Source organism: Cyprinodon tularosa, unplaced genomic scaffold (genome assembly GCF_016077235.1).
Source record: "Cyprinodon tularosa strain WSP-4 unplaced genomic scaffold, ASM1607723v1 ctg236, whole genome shotgun sequence".
Classification (NCBI taxonomy): Eukaryota; Metazoa; Chordata; class Actinopteri; order Cyprinodontiformes; family Cyprinodontidae; genus Cyprinodon; species Cyprinodon tularosa.
The window spans coordinates 88406-104420 of record NW_024038883.1 but is presented as its reverse complement, the minus strand read 5'-3'; the positions used below and the strand labels follow the sequence as shown (position 1 = coordinate 104420).

General features: G+C 41.4%; 1 protein-coding gene across 1 annotated transcript in view; it reads left to right on the top strand.

The window, feature by feature from the left end:
* Positions 1-13543, top strand: part of onecut2 (one cut homeobox 2) — a 48333-nt gene extending 34790 nt beyond the window's left edge. The window contains exon 2 of the mRNA XM_038287140.1: positions 12017-13543. Within this exon, the coding sequence (XP_038143068.1) occupies positions 12017-12306 (290 nt within the window). The 3' untranslated portion in view covers positions 12307-13543. The remainder of the gene's footprint in view (positions 1-12016) is intronic.
* The last annotated feature ends 2472 nt before the right edge of the window (positions 13544-16015 follow it).

Genomic DNA, 16015 nt, shown 5'->3' with positions numbered 1-16015 from the left:
TAGCATATGGTTGGTGCTATCAAAATGAAAATCAGAAGCCATCTCTATCTGCAACTGACAGTTTTAGAAACATAATGCTGGACATAAGTAGAAAATGCTTAAATGTAGAAACGCACTGATTAGAAATTTTAATATATTTAACATTTCTAATAAGCCTCTTTTCCTTAATATAAACAGTGCCGCTACCGTTAGCTAACTTCAGCATATGGTTGGTGCTATCAGAATGAAATTGTGACTAAATTATTTAACAATGACTTTACCTAATAATTTTTTTTGTCTTTAAGAGAACAGCGATTAGCGTGAAGATACTTTGCTAACGTTACTAGCCGTAACTAGAAAATCAGAAGCCATCTCTATCTGCAACTGACAGTTTTAGAAACATAATGCTGGACATAAGTAGAAAATGCTTAAATGTAGATTCATTCGAAATGTTAATATATTTAACATTTCTAATAAACCTATTTTCCTTAATATAAACAGTGACGCTACTGTTAGCTAACTTCCTGAAAAGTAGCCAATCACAGCTACTTTCTCAGGTTGGCTCCTCCCTCAAAGGCAAGGATGGAAGAGAAAAAGCTTCCTGGATGGGAAGAGAAATGTCTTCAAACTTTGAAACAAAGTCCAGTGGATTGATTTTAACTTTTTTAGAATGACTCTGACCTAGATGACTGAGAATCTTCACCAGCGTTTATCCAGACTCCTTAACATCAAACAGGAACCAGAATCTTGATCTTTAGGTTCTGCATTTCTTTGGAGTTGCTTCTGTTTCTGTGACCTTTGCTGAGCAGTGGGTGGATCCACAGAGTCCAAAAGCGGCGCCGCGTGCAGCCAGTGGAGTGTGTTTTAAAGAGTGACTTTATTACTTACCCTGCACTTATATACCCTCTGTGTAATGGATCCCATGGCTTAAGTGGTAATGGTGCAATAAAGACAGAGAAAGAAGAGCAGAGACGCTGAGAATGTTGGAGGTAGGAGGAGAAGATGGAGACGATGGAGGAGGAGAGGCAACAGGACCGAGTTACAGGCGTAATGGAGGCCGATTTAACTCTAACGTCAGAGTAGAAATGTGAAGACGGGCTGGGGGGGGGGCGAGAAGGAAAGGAGGAAACCATCTTCCTCAGACATCCAGAGATCTGATTCCTCACTGATCTCTGCTGTTTGCCCAAAAAGCCCCGACCATCATACCGCCGCCGCCGCCTTTTCCTGAAACGCTTTATGCCTCAGAAACAGCTTAAATAATCCAGGTGTTTCCAGGTGAATGTGAGATCAGCTTATCTTCAGCTTTACCTGAACAATAAGGAATTGATGTGACACATCATTTCCACCAGAATCCTTCAATTTACAATCCTAACGTTGCTGAACTATGAACACATGATTTAGTTCTATTCAGTTTATTTCTATAGCTCCAATTCACATCATGTCATCTCAGGTCACTTTCCAGTTCACCAGATCATCCAGTCAGATTGATTCAAAGTTTTCTATCTAAGGAAAACCAGCTGATTGCATCGACTCATTGACTCTTCAGCAATCCCTCACACTAAGCATGCTTGTAGCGACAGTGGAGAGGAAAAACTCCCTTTGAACAGGAAGAAACCTCCAGCAGAACCAGGCTCAGTGTGAGCGGCCATCTGCTGAGGCCCACTGGGGTTCAAGGAGACAGAAGCAGACATAGAAAAAGAAGCATAGATACAAAAGGCAACTGTCAACCAGCTCCACAGGCGGCCCCGTCCAGGAAACACACAGCCAGGCAGACGAGCTCCGAGCCAGTTCCCATGTCTCCACACATATATTAATATAGCTAATTACTATTATATGGGTTATTATCAATGTTAACCTCTTTATAATATTTATGCTCTTCCTTTTTTTGACAAGGAAACTGGTAAATTAATTGATCAAATCCTGCATTATGGTTTCCTAGATGACTTTAACTTTAACTGCACGCTTTCTAAGAAATATTTACATCCAAAGTTCATTTTTAGGTGATTATTTTAGGTGCTGTGTTTCATATCTACTGATTCTCACTTAGGGACAGTTATCTGGAATGTTCGACATTTAATTTCTAATTAAGCTTTTAGCTTAATTTGTCATAGAAATTAAGGAAGATTAAGGAACAATGCCCTAAAAAGAATCAGTTATTCATATTGGGATCGATTATACCGAGTTATAATAATCTGTGCTGGTATTGGCCTTAAAATAACTGTATCAGTCGATCTCTGGGTGACGGTCGACCTGTTTTTCCTGGGAGTCGACCATGGAGGCCACGTCTGCCTCTGGTTGTGGAACAATGACCTTTGACCTTCAGGGAGCCCTGCTGTTCTGTGTTCTGCTCTCTTACCCATTGACTCTCATGGCAGCTTTTTCCATCTCCTTTCCTCAGAACAGACATTAAATCTGCTTGGATGCAGCTCTGAACAAAATTTCTGGAAGGTTTTTTTAATCCCAGCTTTAGTCGCTCTGCATGAGGTTTTATATGCATGTGATTTTAAAGACACCAATGAATATCTGAGATGATAGCTTGATGGAAATATCAGAGTATAAACAACAATAGAAAGTCTGGCTCTGGCTGTGCTGGAGGAATCTTCCAGTTGAACATGAGTTTTTCCTTTCCACTGTCGCTGCATGCATGCACAGAATGAGGTCGATGCCTGAGAGCAATCAGCTGGGTTTCCTGAGGTAGGAAACCGTTGACGTCTCTTTAATGAGACCTGAAATGACTCAGATAAACCGCATTTAAATCAGAAATGGAGAAATGTTTCTTCGTTTGGATGAGGAACAGCATCCAGAGGGAGAACTCTGTCATCATCTACTTAAACAAGTAGATTAGTGAGCTGGTTGTTCGATTCCTGGCACGCGGTGCGAGTTGTTGTCCATCAGAACGGGACTCGTACTTAGAGACGGAGGCCGTCATGTCGAAGCTGTAATCCATCTTTGTGGTGAGGATGAAAACAGTCTGTAATGACTGCGCCGAGTTCCTCTCCCTGCTGCTGTAAGATGAAACCGAGGCTCGCTGACTCACTCACTTCCTGTTTCAACTCTTAATAATGAACTTAACTCCTGTAACACGACCTATCACGCTGAAATGTAGCATGGAAGGCCCTACATGAAGAGAAAAGGGAAACAAAAATAAACTGTTGATGATTTTATGTTGGCTTAGTGATACGATTTGCATCCTTGCATTAAAAATAATGAGGTCAAAGTTCAGTTCACACTGATAGAAATGAACTAGTTCAAGTTCATTTGGTAAATGAAGCCAAAATAGAAGCTCCTTTATCCCCTTTAAATGTGTCTGATTATAATATATAGAAAGAAATGGAAAATACTGGATGTAGTGAAGGTATATTTACGGAAGCTTCCGACCAATCATATATCAACGGTCATCTGTCAATCAAATTTTTTCGGTCATAGCATCTTGATTCATGTGTCGCAGCTAATATACGCAACGGTTGAAACCAGAATCCTTTCCTTTCCCATTGAGTTGCATCCCAGTGTTCACGGGGATGGACGTCTGTGTCTTCGGCAGGCGTAGAGCTAACAGAACTGGCAGCGTTGCGAGGCAAGGGCTCAAACATGTACGGCTGGAAGCCTTCTACACCAAACCAAGCTTCTGCCGCCCTGGCGTCCTCTTCCACAACATCTTCGTCCCCGCTTTCCTCCTCTAAATAAAAAATGGATGACGGAGGAGACTCATCCACGACCTCCGACACTAAACTCTCCTCCTCTTGCATGTTTCCGCTGTCCATAGCGTTCCTTGACAGCGTCGTTTCTAAGTCACCAATTTAGTGCTACTTGGTCCCAATGGAATTTCCCATTGGGAACCTGCTAGCACTAAGATGCTAACTGGTTAGCAAGATGCTTCCAGCAAACACTGCAAAAAATTTAAATCTAGATAAGTCATTTTTTCTTAAAATAAGTGCATTTGTTCTTGAATTGAGGTGATAAAAGAGACATTTTGCCAATGGAACAAGACAATTTACACTTTAAATAAGAAAACACTATTGCATTGTCTTATTTCAAGTGCACTTTATCTAAGTATCTTATTTTAAGAGTAAAATTACTAATTCCATTGGCAAACTCTGTCATTTACCTGCTCAAATTAAGGGTGATTACACTTATTTAAGAAATTTTTACTTATTTCTAGAATGTTTTTGCAGTGAACCGGCCACAATCAAACTTGCTTGCGAATCTCCGCCCCCTTGATAATCGACCAATCACATTCACTTTATTCACTCGTGTAAAGTCGGGCACCACTCGGGAAATGCAACAGTTGGAACAGCGGCTTCCCTACGACTTTAATCTGGACTCATTTTGGGGGTTAATGCATCTTATAGCTGTTCCAGGCGTAACATTGCTGCTCTTCTGTAAACATCTGGAGGCATTGGTCTAATTACTTGTTAATCAAAAGTGCAAATCATCAAACCAGCAACATCGTCTCGTTACCTAAAAGTTAAACACAGGAATTATTTACTGAACGACACATCGGCGGCCATGACTTATACTTCTACACTAGAAAAACTATCCTGAGATAAGTAAACTTTTCTTAAATTAGGTGTATATACCCTTAATTTGAGTATGTAAATGAGATAGTTTGCCAATGGAATGACTATTTTTACTCTTAAAATAAGATAATTAGATACTATGCACTTGAAATAAGACTATGTAATTGTTTTTTTTTCTTATTTTAAGAGTAAATTGTCTTGTTACATTGGCAAAATGTCTCTTTTACCTCCTCAATCCAAGAACAAATGCACTCATTTTAAAAAAATGACTTATCTAGATTTAGATTTTTTCCAGTGTAAATCCTCTCCTGCTGTTGTGGTATTAAAGGATGTAATCAGTGTTAAAACACAACAATCATCTCGTTATGAAGAGAAAACGGCTTCCGTTATCTTTAGATAATGAGAAAATAAACTTGTTTTTTTCTCTAGAAATTGGTATTGGACCACTCTGGGCTTCTGTATCTACTGGATGTGCAGTGAAGCCTTTATGTAGCCAAACATACAGGAACATGCAGGTTCTGCTGAAAAGATCTGGATCAAAATGATTTCTTACGCTTCTCATTCAGTAGCAGATATTTCCAAAGATAGCTTGGATGCTTTAGCTCCATGTGTGGCTTTAAATGAGAAGTGGGCGTGGCTAACGAACTGACCTGTTTGTTTAGTCCCGGTGGACACAGTTTGCACTAAAACCTGAGTTTATTCCTTTGTCAGTTGATCAAACTCTGCAGAGCTCTCTGCTAACCTGGCATCAGAATGGAGCAGACTGGTACCAGCAGGAGACACGCTGCTCTGTCACGGCACTTATTACGGTAAACGTTCTGGCTGTTTACCGTAATAAGTGCCGTAATAACAGCTGGGGCAGAGGCATTTCTTGCAAGAAATAAGGTTAAAATTTATTTAACGTCCTCAGATGGAGAGCAAGGCACATATATTAATACCTTACAATTTCCCAACATACACTCCCCCCAGGGCGGGGGTCAGCAACCCGCGGCCCGGGAGCCGCATGCAGCTCTTTAGCGTCCTCCTTGTGGCTCCCTGGAGCTTTTCTTTGCTGGAATCTTTTTTCTTCAAGCCTTCATGAAAGCTTTTTTTTCCATAAATGATCTCTGGCTGCTCTTTATTCACTAGTTTGTCTTTATGTTCGTCTAAAGTTTTGTCAAACTCACCGAAAAAAAATAAAAAATTTACCAGAAAGTTGTGGAGAAAACCTGAGGTTAGTGGATTTAATTTGACTTTATGTATTGGATGTAAAGATGGCGGCGCCTGCAGCCATCAGCGGGTTCCTCTTCTTATTCCATCCATCATGGCCGCCCCCATACAGCAGGAAAAATTTCAACCATCTGATCATCTGATTGGAAAGTGAGAGTAAGAAAACTTTGCATAAATCAATATTTCTGGTCCAGAAGAGCAGAAGAGGAGCAACGGATGCTCTTCAAAATAAGAGTCTGAGTTTTGGCTTAGATTGTTAATAAAACAGGCCGATTGTCTGCGTGGCTGCTTCTGATCTTTGCATTTGTCTTTATTCTTTCATCTGCTGGTCGTCCTCTCCATCCTTACCACTCTTTGTTCACTGGAGAAACGTCGTCCTTGATGTTCCTCTTGACGCCTGGCGGCTCTGTTTCATACGGCGAAGGCCGCGCCGCGAGCATCGCCCGCTCTTCAGACTCACTTCCAGGCATGTGAAGAGAGAAAAGGCTTGATGGGAGAACAGCAGTGCAGATTGGAGGGACTGGACCTCCACTGATACATACAGAAATGAAAAACCGAAGTGATGAGAGAAACTTTGATGATTAAATTGTGGAGTCTGCAGTTTTAATGCAACATAAAGGGATGTAATGATGATAAATAGGCAGAGTAATGGCTGATGGGATGGATGGATGATGGATGGATGGAGTTTTTGCGGCACTAGCGGCTTGTTTTTTAGACAGTAGGGGGAAAGACATGCGGCAAAGGACCACAGGTCGGATTCGAACCCGGGTCGGCCACGTCGAGGACTAAGAGCTCCGTACAGGAGTCATTAGCGCACTAACCAATGCGCCATCTGCACGCCCAGTAAGGCAAAGGTTAAAGGGTCAAAGGTTCGTCTGAATTCGGGCTGAGGAATTAATCTGATTGATCAATTATTGAAATAATCGTCAACTAATTTAGTAATCGATTAATCGTAAACTAGAGTATAGAGACTGTAAAACAGGCCTTTAGTGGACAGAGCCACTCACTTAGAGCAGGAATTATACCGAGATTATAAAAAAATACAAACACTTTGCATTCAAGATTAAAAAATCAATGTCAATTTGCTCTATACAGAACTTCTTAAGTGAAAAAGTTTTAGTTTCGTCTGATTTATTTTCATTATTTTCATAAAAATTCTACTTTAAGGAACCTTTTCCTCCAATTATTAATAAAAAAAAAAAATAAACATATTAATCAATTTGCAAAATATTTGTTAGTTGCGATCCTAGTCTGAACAAAAATCTCTAAGAAACATCCGATCCTGATAAAGTCAGGCTATATTTGCCAAACCTCCGTCCTGATGGTGTTTAGATCCTCTTTTTGGAGCCTAAATAGAATTCCAGCACTGGAACAGAAACAGATGTGGCGCCATCTGCTGGCAGGACCATAAGAAAAAAACTACCAACAAAACAAAAACACATTATAAATGAAACTTTGTATGCAACCAGAGTGAGTTAGTAGGAAATACATTTTAAAAAAGTAGACCACGAAAACCTGACGGAGGATGATCTGAAGGCGCGAGTCACTAACCTGGTGAAGAGATCTGTCAGGGCTCAGAGAAGGAGGTTGATAGCAGCCGCTCATCTGAGAAAACGCAGCGTTTGCCGCAGAGTTCCAGACGGCGAAGCCTTGAAGACTACAGAACCGACAGGAGATCCGATCCGAGCAGAAGACGGAGGAAGGATAATCCAGAGGGTTAAAGTCAAGAGGCAGATCCAGGTTCAGTCCACAGTAGAATCCAACAGAATCCGAAGACAGGTCAGGCAAACAGATCAGAACAGGGGTAGGCAGGTTCAATGGTCCAAATACACTGCAAAAAATGTTAATCTAAAAAGGTATTTTTTTCTTAAAATAAGTGCATTTTTTTTCTTGAATTGAAGAGTTAATTGAGTTCATTTACCAATGGAACAAGACAAGTTATATTTAAAATGAGAAATAGCAATTAAATGCATATTATCTAATGATCTTATTTTAGGAGTAAAAAAATCTCATTCCATTTGCAAATCCTATTATTTTTCTACTCAAATGAAGGGTAAATACAGTTAATTTAAGACCTTTTTACTTATTTCTCGATCGTTTTTGCAGTGTACAGAAACAGGTCAGGCTCATGCAATCAGAACACATTAAGTAAAGCTAGAAAAATCTCACAGCAAAGGCTCAAGAATAATCTGGCCCTGATGGCTGGGACCAAGCAGCTTAAATGGAGGCAGGAGCAGGTGGATCAGATGAGAAGTGATGAGAAATGGGGCAGAGTTAGACAGGTGAATGAAATGAGCAATTAAGCCAGCCATCAGCACCGTGATCATGACAGTTTGCTGATCTTTGTGGCCCCATAAAGCGGATCGTTATGAATTAACAGCTGGAGAACGGAAGGAAGAACCCAACGATAGCGATCCCACTGATTCAGACAGAAACGATCGGCTAAAATCCACCAGCTGTCCGAAAATTCTCACTTTTAAGGCACTTTCTTTACATTTAGTGATTTTTCTAACATTCAGCGAAAAATTTCTAAAAATAAATAATCTGTATCTACAAATTTATACGTTTAATCTAAATATATAGCCTGAATATATATATTACATTATTTTAAAATGTAGATTTATGATACAGATATGATTGTAAATTTTAACATAAATGTAAATTATAGATATTAATTTATAGCATATGGTGAAAAAAATAACAGTTTATAAATTATTTCCAATCAGTCCAATTTGCTTAAACTGTTTTACATCTTAAAATGTAACTATAGTCGGCATTTATTCATTATCCTAATTATTTTAATTGAAATTATATTTTAAAAGTTTATTTACTTCCAGACACTATTTGTAAAACGTATCAGTTTAGCAACCGAATATTGGATCAGAAAGGAAATTAGTTTAATATAACATCGCTGGTCGTTACTGCCTAAAGGGGCGGGGCTAGTTTTGGAGAAGTGGGTGGAGTCAACGACTGCTGCTCAAACAAAATGCACCATTTCTATAAAGTCCAGGTTCCTCTCTGTGGCTGAGGAGTCAGCGAGCTGCTCTAGTTCTGGCCTCTTCGTCCAAAGTCCAGCAATCGGCTCAGGGTGAAACTCTGAATCAACAAAAAACAGACAAACAGATGTTGGGAGTGAAGAACACCATGTTCCTGACTCTCGACGCCATAAAACTAGAAGCTGAATCAAACAAAACGAGCTGAAAAGGAACCCTGAGGTATTTATAGGAGAGTAAATACATTGATTAGAGCTTAAAGAGGCAAATAAAACGTTACGCATTAGAAGGAAACAGGAAGATAAAAACAGACTGAAAAGAAACGCTGGTTAAAAATTATTATGATGCCGATATTAAAGTAAAACGGCAAAAGCTTTAAATCATTTCTGCATTTCTGAATATTTAGCTCAGCACAGCTGGTATTCAGAGATCCACAGCGCCCCCTGTGGGCCTGAGTCAGGAACTGACAGCTTTGTAATCCCTTCAGTCACAGCAGAGGAGGAAGGATGAGAGGCCATGAAGATGTGATGGGGGGTGGGGGGGTCAGGAGCTGAGCGGAGGGACACGTGTGTGTGTGTGTGTGTTTACATCGGGGGTAGCTTCCCCTTACATAACAGTTCAGTTATCGAGTCCTTAACCGGATTGTTATTGATCAGCTGGGCTCTGACTCGTGCATACTTAATTCAGGGAGGTAATCGAATCAAACGCACCCAGACCTCCTCGTCTGCCCGGCCTTTTAATCTCACCTTCAGCAGCTTCTCTGGCTTCCTCACTGTTCTTATATTTGACCCCTTAAACCAGAGGTCAACCTGCAGCTCGGGGGCCCCTGGGGTCACCGGGGGCCGGCGCCTATCTGTCACCGGCTGAGAGGCGTGGTCCAGCCTGGACGGGTCATCAGCCCATCGCAGACGCTCCGTTTGGAGAAACCTCCAACCTGACAGGCCTGTGTTTGCATTTAGCTGCTGTCAGGTTATAAACAGCATCAGTTACCATAGCGATGCAGACCACACCCATTCTCTATATAAAAGCAGAGAAGATGAACTAAACGTTCTTCAGCTGATTCAAACGTTTCAAAGTTAGCATCCAGCTTCAGCTAATCCAGCTAGACAGTGGATCAACAGCCAGACCGTTCAGGTCGGCTGTATCAGAACCAAACATTGAGGAGCTGCTTTCAGTTCTTCTGCTCCACTAATCTGGGAAACAGATTAAACTTTCAGTGTCTTTAAGTCCAGATGAAAAAAATATTAGTTTTAAAGTTTTACTGTAAAATCCAAACATTAGTTTATCGTTTTTATTTTACTATCACTGATTTTATTCTTTAAAAAACAACGTCATCAACAGCTCCATCCTCTCCGTTTTTATTCACATTAAATGTCAGAATGACACTAAAATAACAAAACGAAACAAATGTTTATATCTTATTAGGTTGGAAACTGTGAAGCTTTTTATTTAATCTACCTTTAATTCCAGCATCCTTTGCCCCTTAAGCCCAGAGGCTGTTAGAAGCAAATTCCGTCTGAAATTACATATTTGTATTAAAGCAAATTCAGCAATTTCATTTCAAAACAAAAACGAAAAAACAAAACAAGCATTTGGATTTTTTTTTTCCGTTTTTAAAACGAAATAAAAAAAATATGGAAGTAAATCTGTGTCACTGGGATTTGAAATAAAAATGCTACTGAAATTTAAATGTTGTATGTTTCTACTTACTGTTTCAGTGTTAAAATATATTCAGAACACATTTTAGACCTAAAAAAAATTCATTGTCATTATTTCTACAAAGTTGAAATTTAATTTGTTATTTTCTCTTTAAGCTAAAAATTGACATTACTATTTTAAAGTGATTACATTTTAAATGCTTATTTTTCAGTGTTAAAAAAATCTGCATATAAAAAAATTCAAACTCAATATTTTCAGCCTCCTGAGATTCAACCGGCTCTATTTCACCGTCTTAAATTCGGCGTCTAAATTCAGAGTAAAAAGGGAGGGGTTACTTCAGGTCACAGACATTAGCGATGGATTGTGGCGTCCAACACCCAGCCAATCCCGTTACGTTTTCTTAGTCACGTGACGCAACGCTTGTGGCGCTCATACGGAAGGAGCCGGTCATGCTAGCTAACGCTAACTCAGCAGTGAGTTTATTACTTTAATTTTTCTGTAGTTGAGTTAGCGTTAGCTAGCATGACCGGCTCCTTTCGTATGAGCATCACAAGCGGCATGTCACGTGACTAAGAAACCGTAACGGGATTGGCTGGGTGTTGGACGCCACAATCCATTGCTAATGTCTGTGACCTGAAGTAACCCTTCCCTTTTTACACTGAATTTAGACGCCGAATTTAAGACGGTGAAATAGAGCCGGTTGAATCTCAGGAGGCTGAAAATATTGAGTTTGAATTTTGAAAGGTTGAATTTTTTATATGCAGATTTTTTTAACACTGAAAAATAAGTATTGAAAATGTAATGACTTTGAAATAGTAATGTGAATTTTTAGCTTGAAGAGAAAATAACAAATGAAATTTCAACTGTGTAGAAATAATGACAATGAATTTTTTTTAGGTCAAAAATGTGTTCTGAATATATTTTAACACTGAAACAGTAAGTATAAACATACAACATTTAAATTTCAGTGGCATTTTTAATTCAAATCCCAGCGACTCAGATTTACTTCTATAGAAAAATGGCATTTACAAAAATGAAGAAAGGAAACGTTTTGGGATTTTTTTAACTGCAATGGTTAAACCAAAGACTAACTTTTATTTTGTTGTTAATTCAACGGACCTTATGGCAGAACATTTGGAACATTTCTACCCGCTGATCACAGCTAATATAGCAAAGCTGCTCTCTGGCATCGAACACAGGAGCAGCAGAAGCATCAGACTCACTTTACTGGACGTCTGACCTTAATGTGGATCAGAGATGAAGCAGCAGGAGCTTCCTTGCTTCTGAAATTGCATGCGGTGTGAACGTAGCATTACGCTTCCACTGTTTGCATTTAACATGGATGCACTTGACATCACATCCGCCGAATAGGGCGGGAACTTCTGATCTGAGGTGAAATCCAGGAAAACAGGCTGCATTCTGAACTACTGAGGCATCAGTCTGATCATCAACACATGTTTTATTCTGAAAGGGAATCAAAAAAATATATTTTTAAGTAAAAATGACTAAATGTCTCTTTATTTGAGGTGTGGAAACTGTTTATTAAGCAGGACTCAGAAGAAACTGTCTGTTTTTACTGCAATGTTTGCTACCAAGCCTCAGTGCCGATAAGATGACAGACATTGTTAAAGGTTTTCCGTTTCCCTCGTTTTTTCCCAGCATGCAAGCGGAAGGAGCAGGACAACGGCAAGGATCGCAACAACACACCAAAGAAGTCGCGGCTGGTCTTCACCGACCTGCAGCGGCGCACCCTGCTGGCCATCTTCAAGGAGAACAAGCGGCCGTCCAAAGAGATGCAGCTCACCATCTCTCAGCAGCTGGGCCTCGAACTCACCACAGTCAGCAACTTCTTCATGAACGCCCGCCGCCGCAGCCTGGACAAATGGACGGACGACGGCGCCAGCCCCGGAGCACAGTCCTCGGCGTCCAGCACTTGTACCAAAGCATGATGGGGGAGGGGGGGAAACCGCAGAGGGAGGGGGGTGCGAGATGGAAAAGCAAAGTTTTTCCAGGATTTTCCTTTTTCTTTCCCTGAGGGTTCAGAGAGAGGGGCTGCTCACTGCCACGACTTCCAGCCAAACCGCCTTCTGCAAATTTAAACTAAACACATAGAAAACGCTGGAGGCTAAACTCATTAAAAACATACAAAACCTCACGTCGGAGGGGGGGGCACCCCCCTTCAACTGCTGATGTCTCCTTTAGGACGAGAGGCTGAAACACGAGCCCAGAAACCAAAGACTAGAAGACAAAGAGTGTTTTCTAATATGCAATATAAGCTAAGAAAGGAAACCGAACCGGGAAGCGTCATGACTGCAGAATGGGTCGTTTTCCGGCGGTTCTAGTCCAGGTTCAAAGACGTATCACGAGTCGGGGGTGTAGAAACGGATCGGTCCGAGCCGAGCAATAGACCGTTCGGTCACCCAATGGATCTTTACTTCCACCAAACCAAAACCAAAGAAACCGCCGCCGCTCCCAGCGTTCAGAGAGCCGCCGGCGCCGAACCTTCAGGTGGCCAAAATATGCAAGCACAACGACCCGGCCCGCAGTCCAGCTTCGTGGCTAACAGAACCTAACGCGTACGTGAGCACAATCCCGAAGCACATTCTTTTCTTTGCAATAGAACCGGAGCAGACGGCCGACCCGAGTGGGCTTCGCATCTTAGAAAACTCAGGATGCCATTTTTTTTCTAAACAGTGGCCGAAGTCCATTCGGTACCGACCCGACATGTAGCCAGGCCCTCCAAAGCGTCCAAACCGAGACGTTTTCTGGACAAACTTTCTGTTAAATATCGGCTGATTCCGATCGACCCTCCGTAAAGGTCTGGAATCGGTGTTTCCTGCTGATATAACCGATCCGATATCAGCTGAACCCAGCGGAGGACTGACTCCCCAGGCGGATCAGGGCCTTTGTAATAGTTAAAGAGGACAATCTAAAGACGATGCCTGGCGGCTCCGTCCTTCCTGAGGGTCAGCGGGACGGAAGAAGATTAAAAACAAATAAATCACCTTTAGCCATGAATTCAGATAAATTATCGCAGATTTAACGACGTTTATGGCCGGTCGGAACGTCCGTCGATCGAACAACCTGAGCAACCACAGCCCCCCAGCTCCGCTTCAGACGTTCATCCATCCAACTTCACCTCAATCATCTTTCACTCGAAGCTATGAAACCAAAAATAAAAAGAAAGTAAACCAAAGCAAAGGCGTCAGTCAGCAGCCCCTGCTCCTTTAGAGAAATCCGGGCCGGAGATTCGGCCTGACCCGAGGGCCGGAGAGTCGGCCTGATCCGAGGGCCGGAGAGTCGGCCTGATCCGAGGGCCGGAGATTCGGCCTGACCCGAGGGCCGGAGAGTCGGCCTGATCCGAGGGCCGGAGAGTCGGCCTGATCCGAGGGCCGGAGAGTCGGCCTGATCCGAGGGCCGGAGAGTCGGCCTGATCCGAGGGCCGGAGAGTCGGCCTGATCAGAGGCAGCCAAAGGCTTTAAGGACATTCAAGATAAAAAAAAAAGGACACTTGTGACTTTTTCTATTTATTGACAAATCGAAACCAAAGAAAACCTTTTTTCTGCACCTAACTGTTCAAACAAACGGAAAAAAAAAAACTTGGATGAGAAATATTACCAAAAAAAACACCAAAAAAAGACAAAAAAAAAAAAAAAACAGAGTGGCAGCGATGTCAAGGGAAGGAAGGAGAAGATGGAGGAAAGTTCGATGGAAGGACGACATCACTGGAAGAGCAGAAGTAGCTTTGCTGTGTCTGATGTTGCATCAGGCTAATGTTTGGACTGAAAAGGGTAAAACCACACGAGGGGGGGGGGGGGGAGAACCGGCAGCTGTTCTTCCGTCCGACCCGAACAAAATGGCCGTATATTAATGTGTCTCTCACGGTTAAGGAGCGTCTTTAACGTGTGCCTATGCAGTTTTTCAAAGTAAAATAAAAAAACGGTTTAAAGAACAACAGAAACCTCATCAGCTAACAAACCAAAGATCCACCGTTACCCCCGGCAGCAGTGACCCCCCCCCCCCCCCCCCCCCCCCCCCCCGAGATCCGCCTACAAATACAGGAAACCCGTTAACTTTATTTCAATCATTCTTCATTGAAGCACTTTGTATTAACTTTTCGTTATTGGCCCCAATGTGGCTGCCGACGTTTTGGCGCCCCCCTCTGTCCAAACTCAGATATAGAAGGAAAATAACTTTACTGCGAAAACATAAAGTATTATAAACATAAACTTCCCCCTTTTAAATTTTTATTATTAAAGTCCAAATGTTTATTTTACTCTATAGCGGAAATTTAGCATCAATATTTCTTTTATTATCTCTTAAACTTGGTCATTTTATTCCGTTTATTTTAACCACGCTCCCTTGTAATTACACTACCCCACCCTAGAGGGCGCACCAACCTCTTTGTGTCAGAGTTTGATGAATCAGGATTAATCTTTTTTTATTTTTTTATAGCGTATTGATGCTCGGCTGACATTTTAGCGGACTGACAAAGCTGCGTCTTCAGGAGCGGCAGGGGCGGTGCTATCTGAACCGTACGGCGCGTACCAAAGATTTTTTGTTGTACGACCAGTAGCACGCCGTCACTCCTTCTGACAACGCTTTCAGTCTAGTTAAAACTGTTCTATAGAGCGATTTTTAGCTCAAACCCTAAAGAAAGTGGCCTGAACCCGTAAAGATGGAAATTCATAAATAAAAAATAAATGACTGGAACCATGAAGCTAAGTGGTTCAAACAAACGTGGTTTGGTCATAAATTAAAGAAAAGGCTGCTTTCTTTAGTTGAGAAGTTACGAAAATCAAAAAACCACAGAATATTCGTAAACCTGGACGGGTTCTCACGGCCTAGCAAAGTCAGAGACGTTTAAATTACATGTTAGCATGCAAGGTAAGGGGGGCGGGGCCACGCTGCTGATCCATTCACGCAACAATAAACAAAACAAAACCAAAAAAATAACCAAATCTCCAACTGCTGAGAGAAACTGCTGAAATCTCGGTCAAATAGCTTTATCCTTAAGTTTCTGTCTGTGTTTTCTTTTTATTTTTGTACGTAAAGCTTCTAGTCCAAAGAAATCCCACCTGATGGCGCCGCGCTGCTGTCCCCGCCCGCTGGAGGGGCACGGATCAGATTCGGCGGCGGCCATTTTTTCATGTCATTCTCATTTGCAGTTGTGTCTCGATGTCGTAACGACTTAATCTGCCGAGCATAAAATGAAAGGAAGAAAGAGGTGGAGGTTTTCTCTGCTCCTTGCTTTGGTTACATTTACTGCCATTACGGTTCTTCCCATGTTTTTGCAATATGTAATTTTTTTTTTCTTATCTAATGTAATTTATGTTTTCTTTTTAACTGTGAAGTAATTTAAACGAACAAATTTTGTTGCCAAATCTCCCTGGGTGACGATTAGCTTTGCCAAAGTTTACACTCTACGTTCCTTTTCTTTCCCTTCGAGGCCATATTTATTTATGACGCGTTTTAGAACGCTCTAGTTTTTTACTGGATAATTTAATGCTATTTAATTAGATGTAATTTTTTTCTTTTCTGACGAATATTTATGAGTATTTAAGAATGTTAGTTGCATCAAAGATGCAGTGCTTATTCCAGCCTGTTAATTTATTGGTAGGTAGCTTTGCTTTATGAAGCCGATGAGACGTCGTGTTC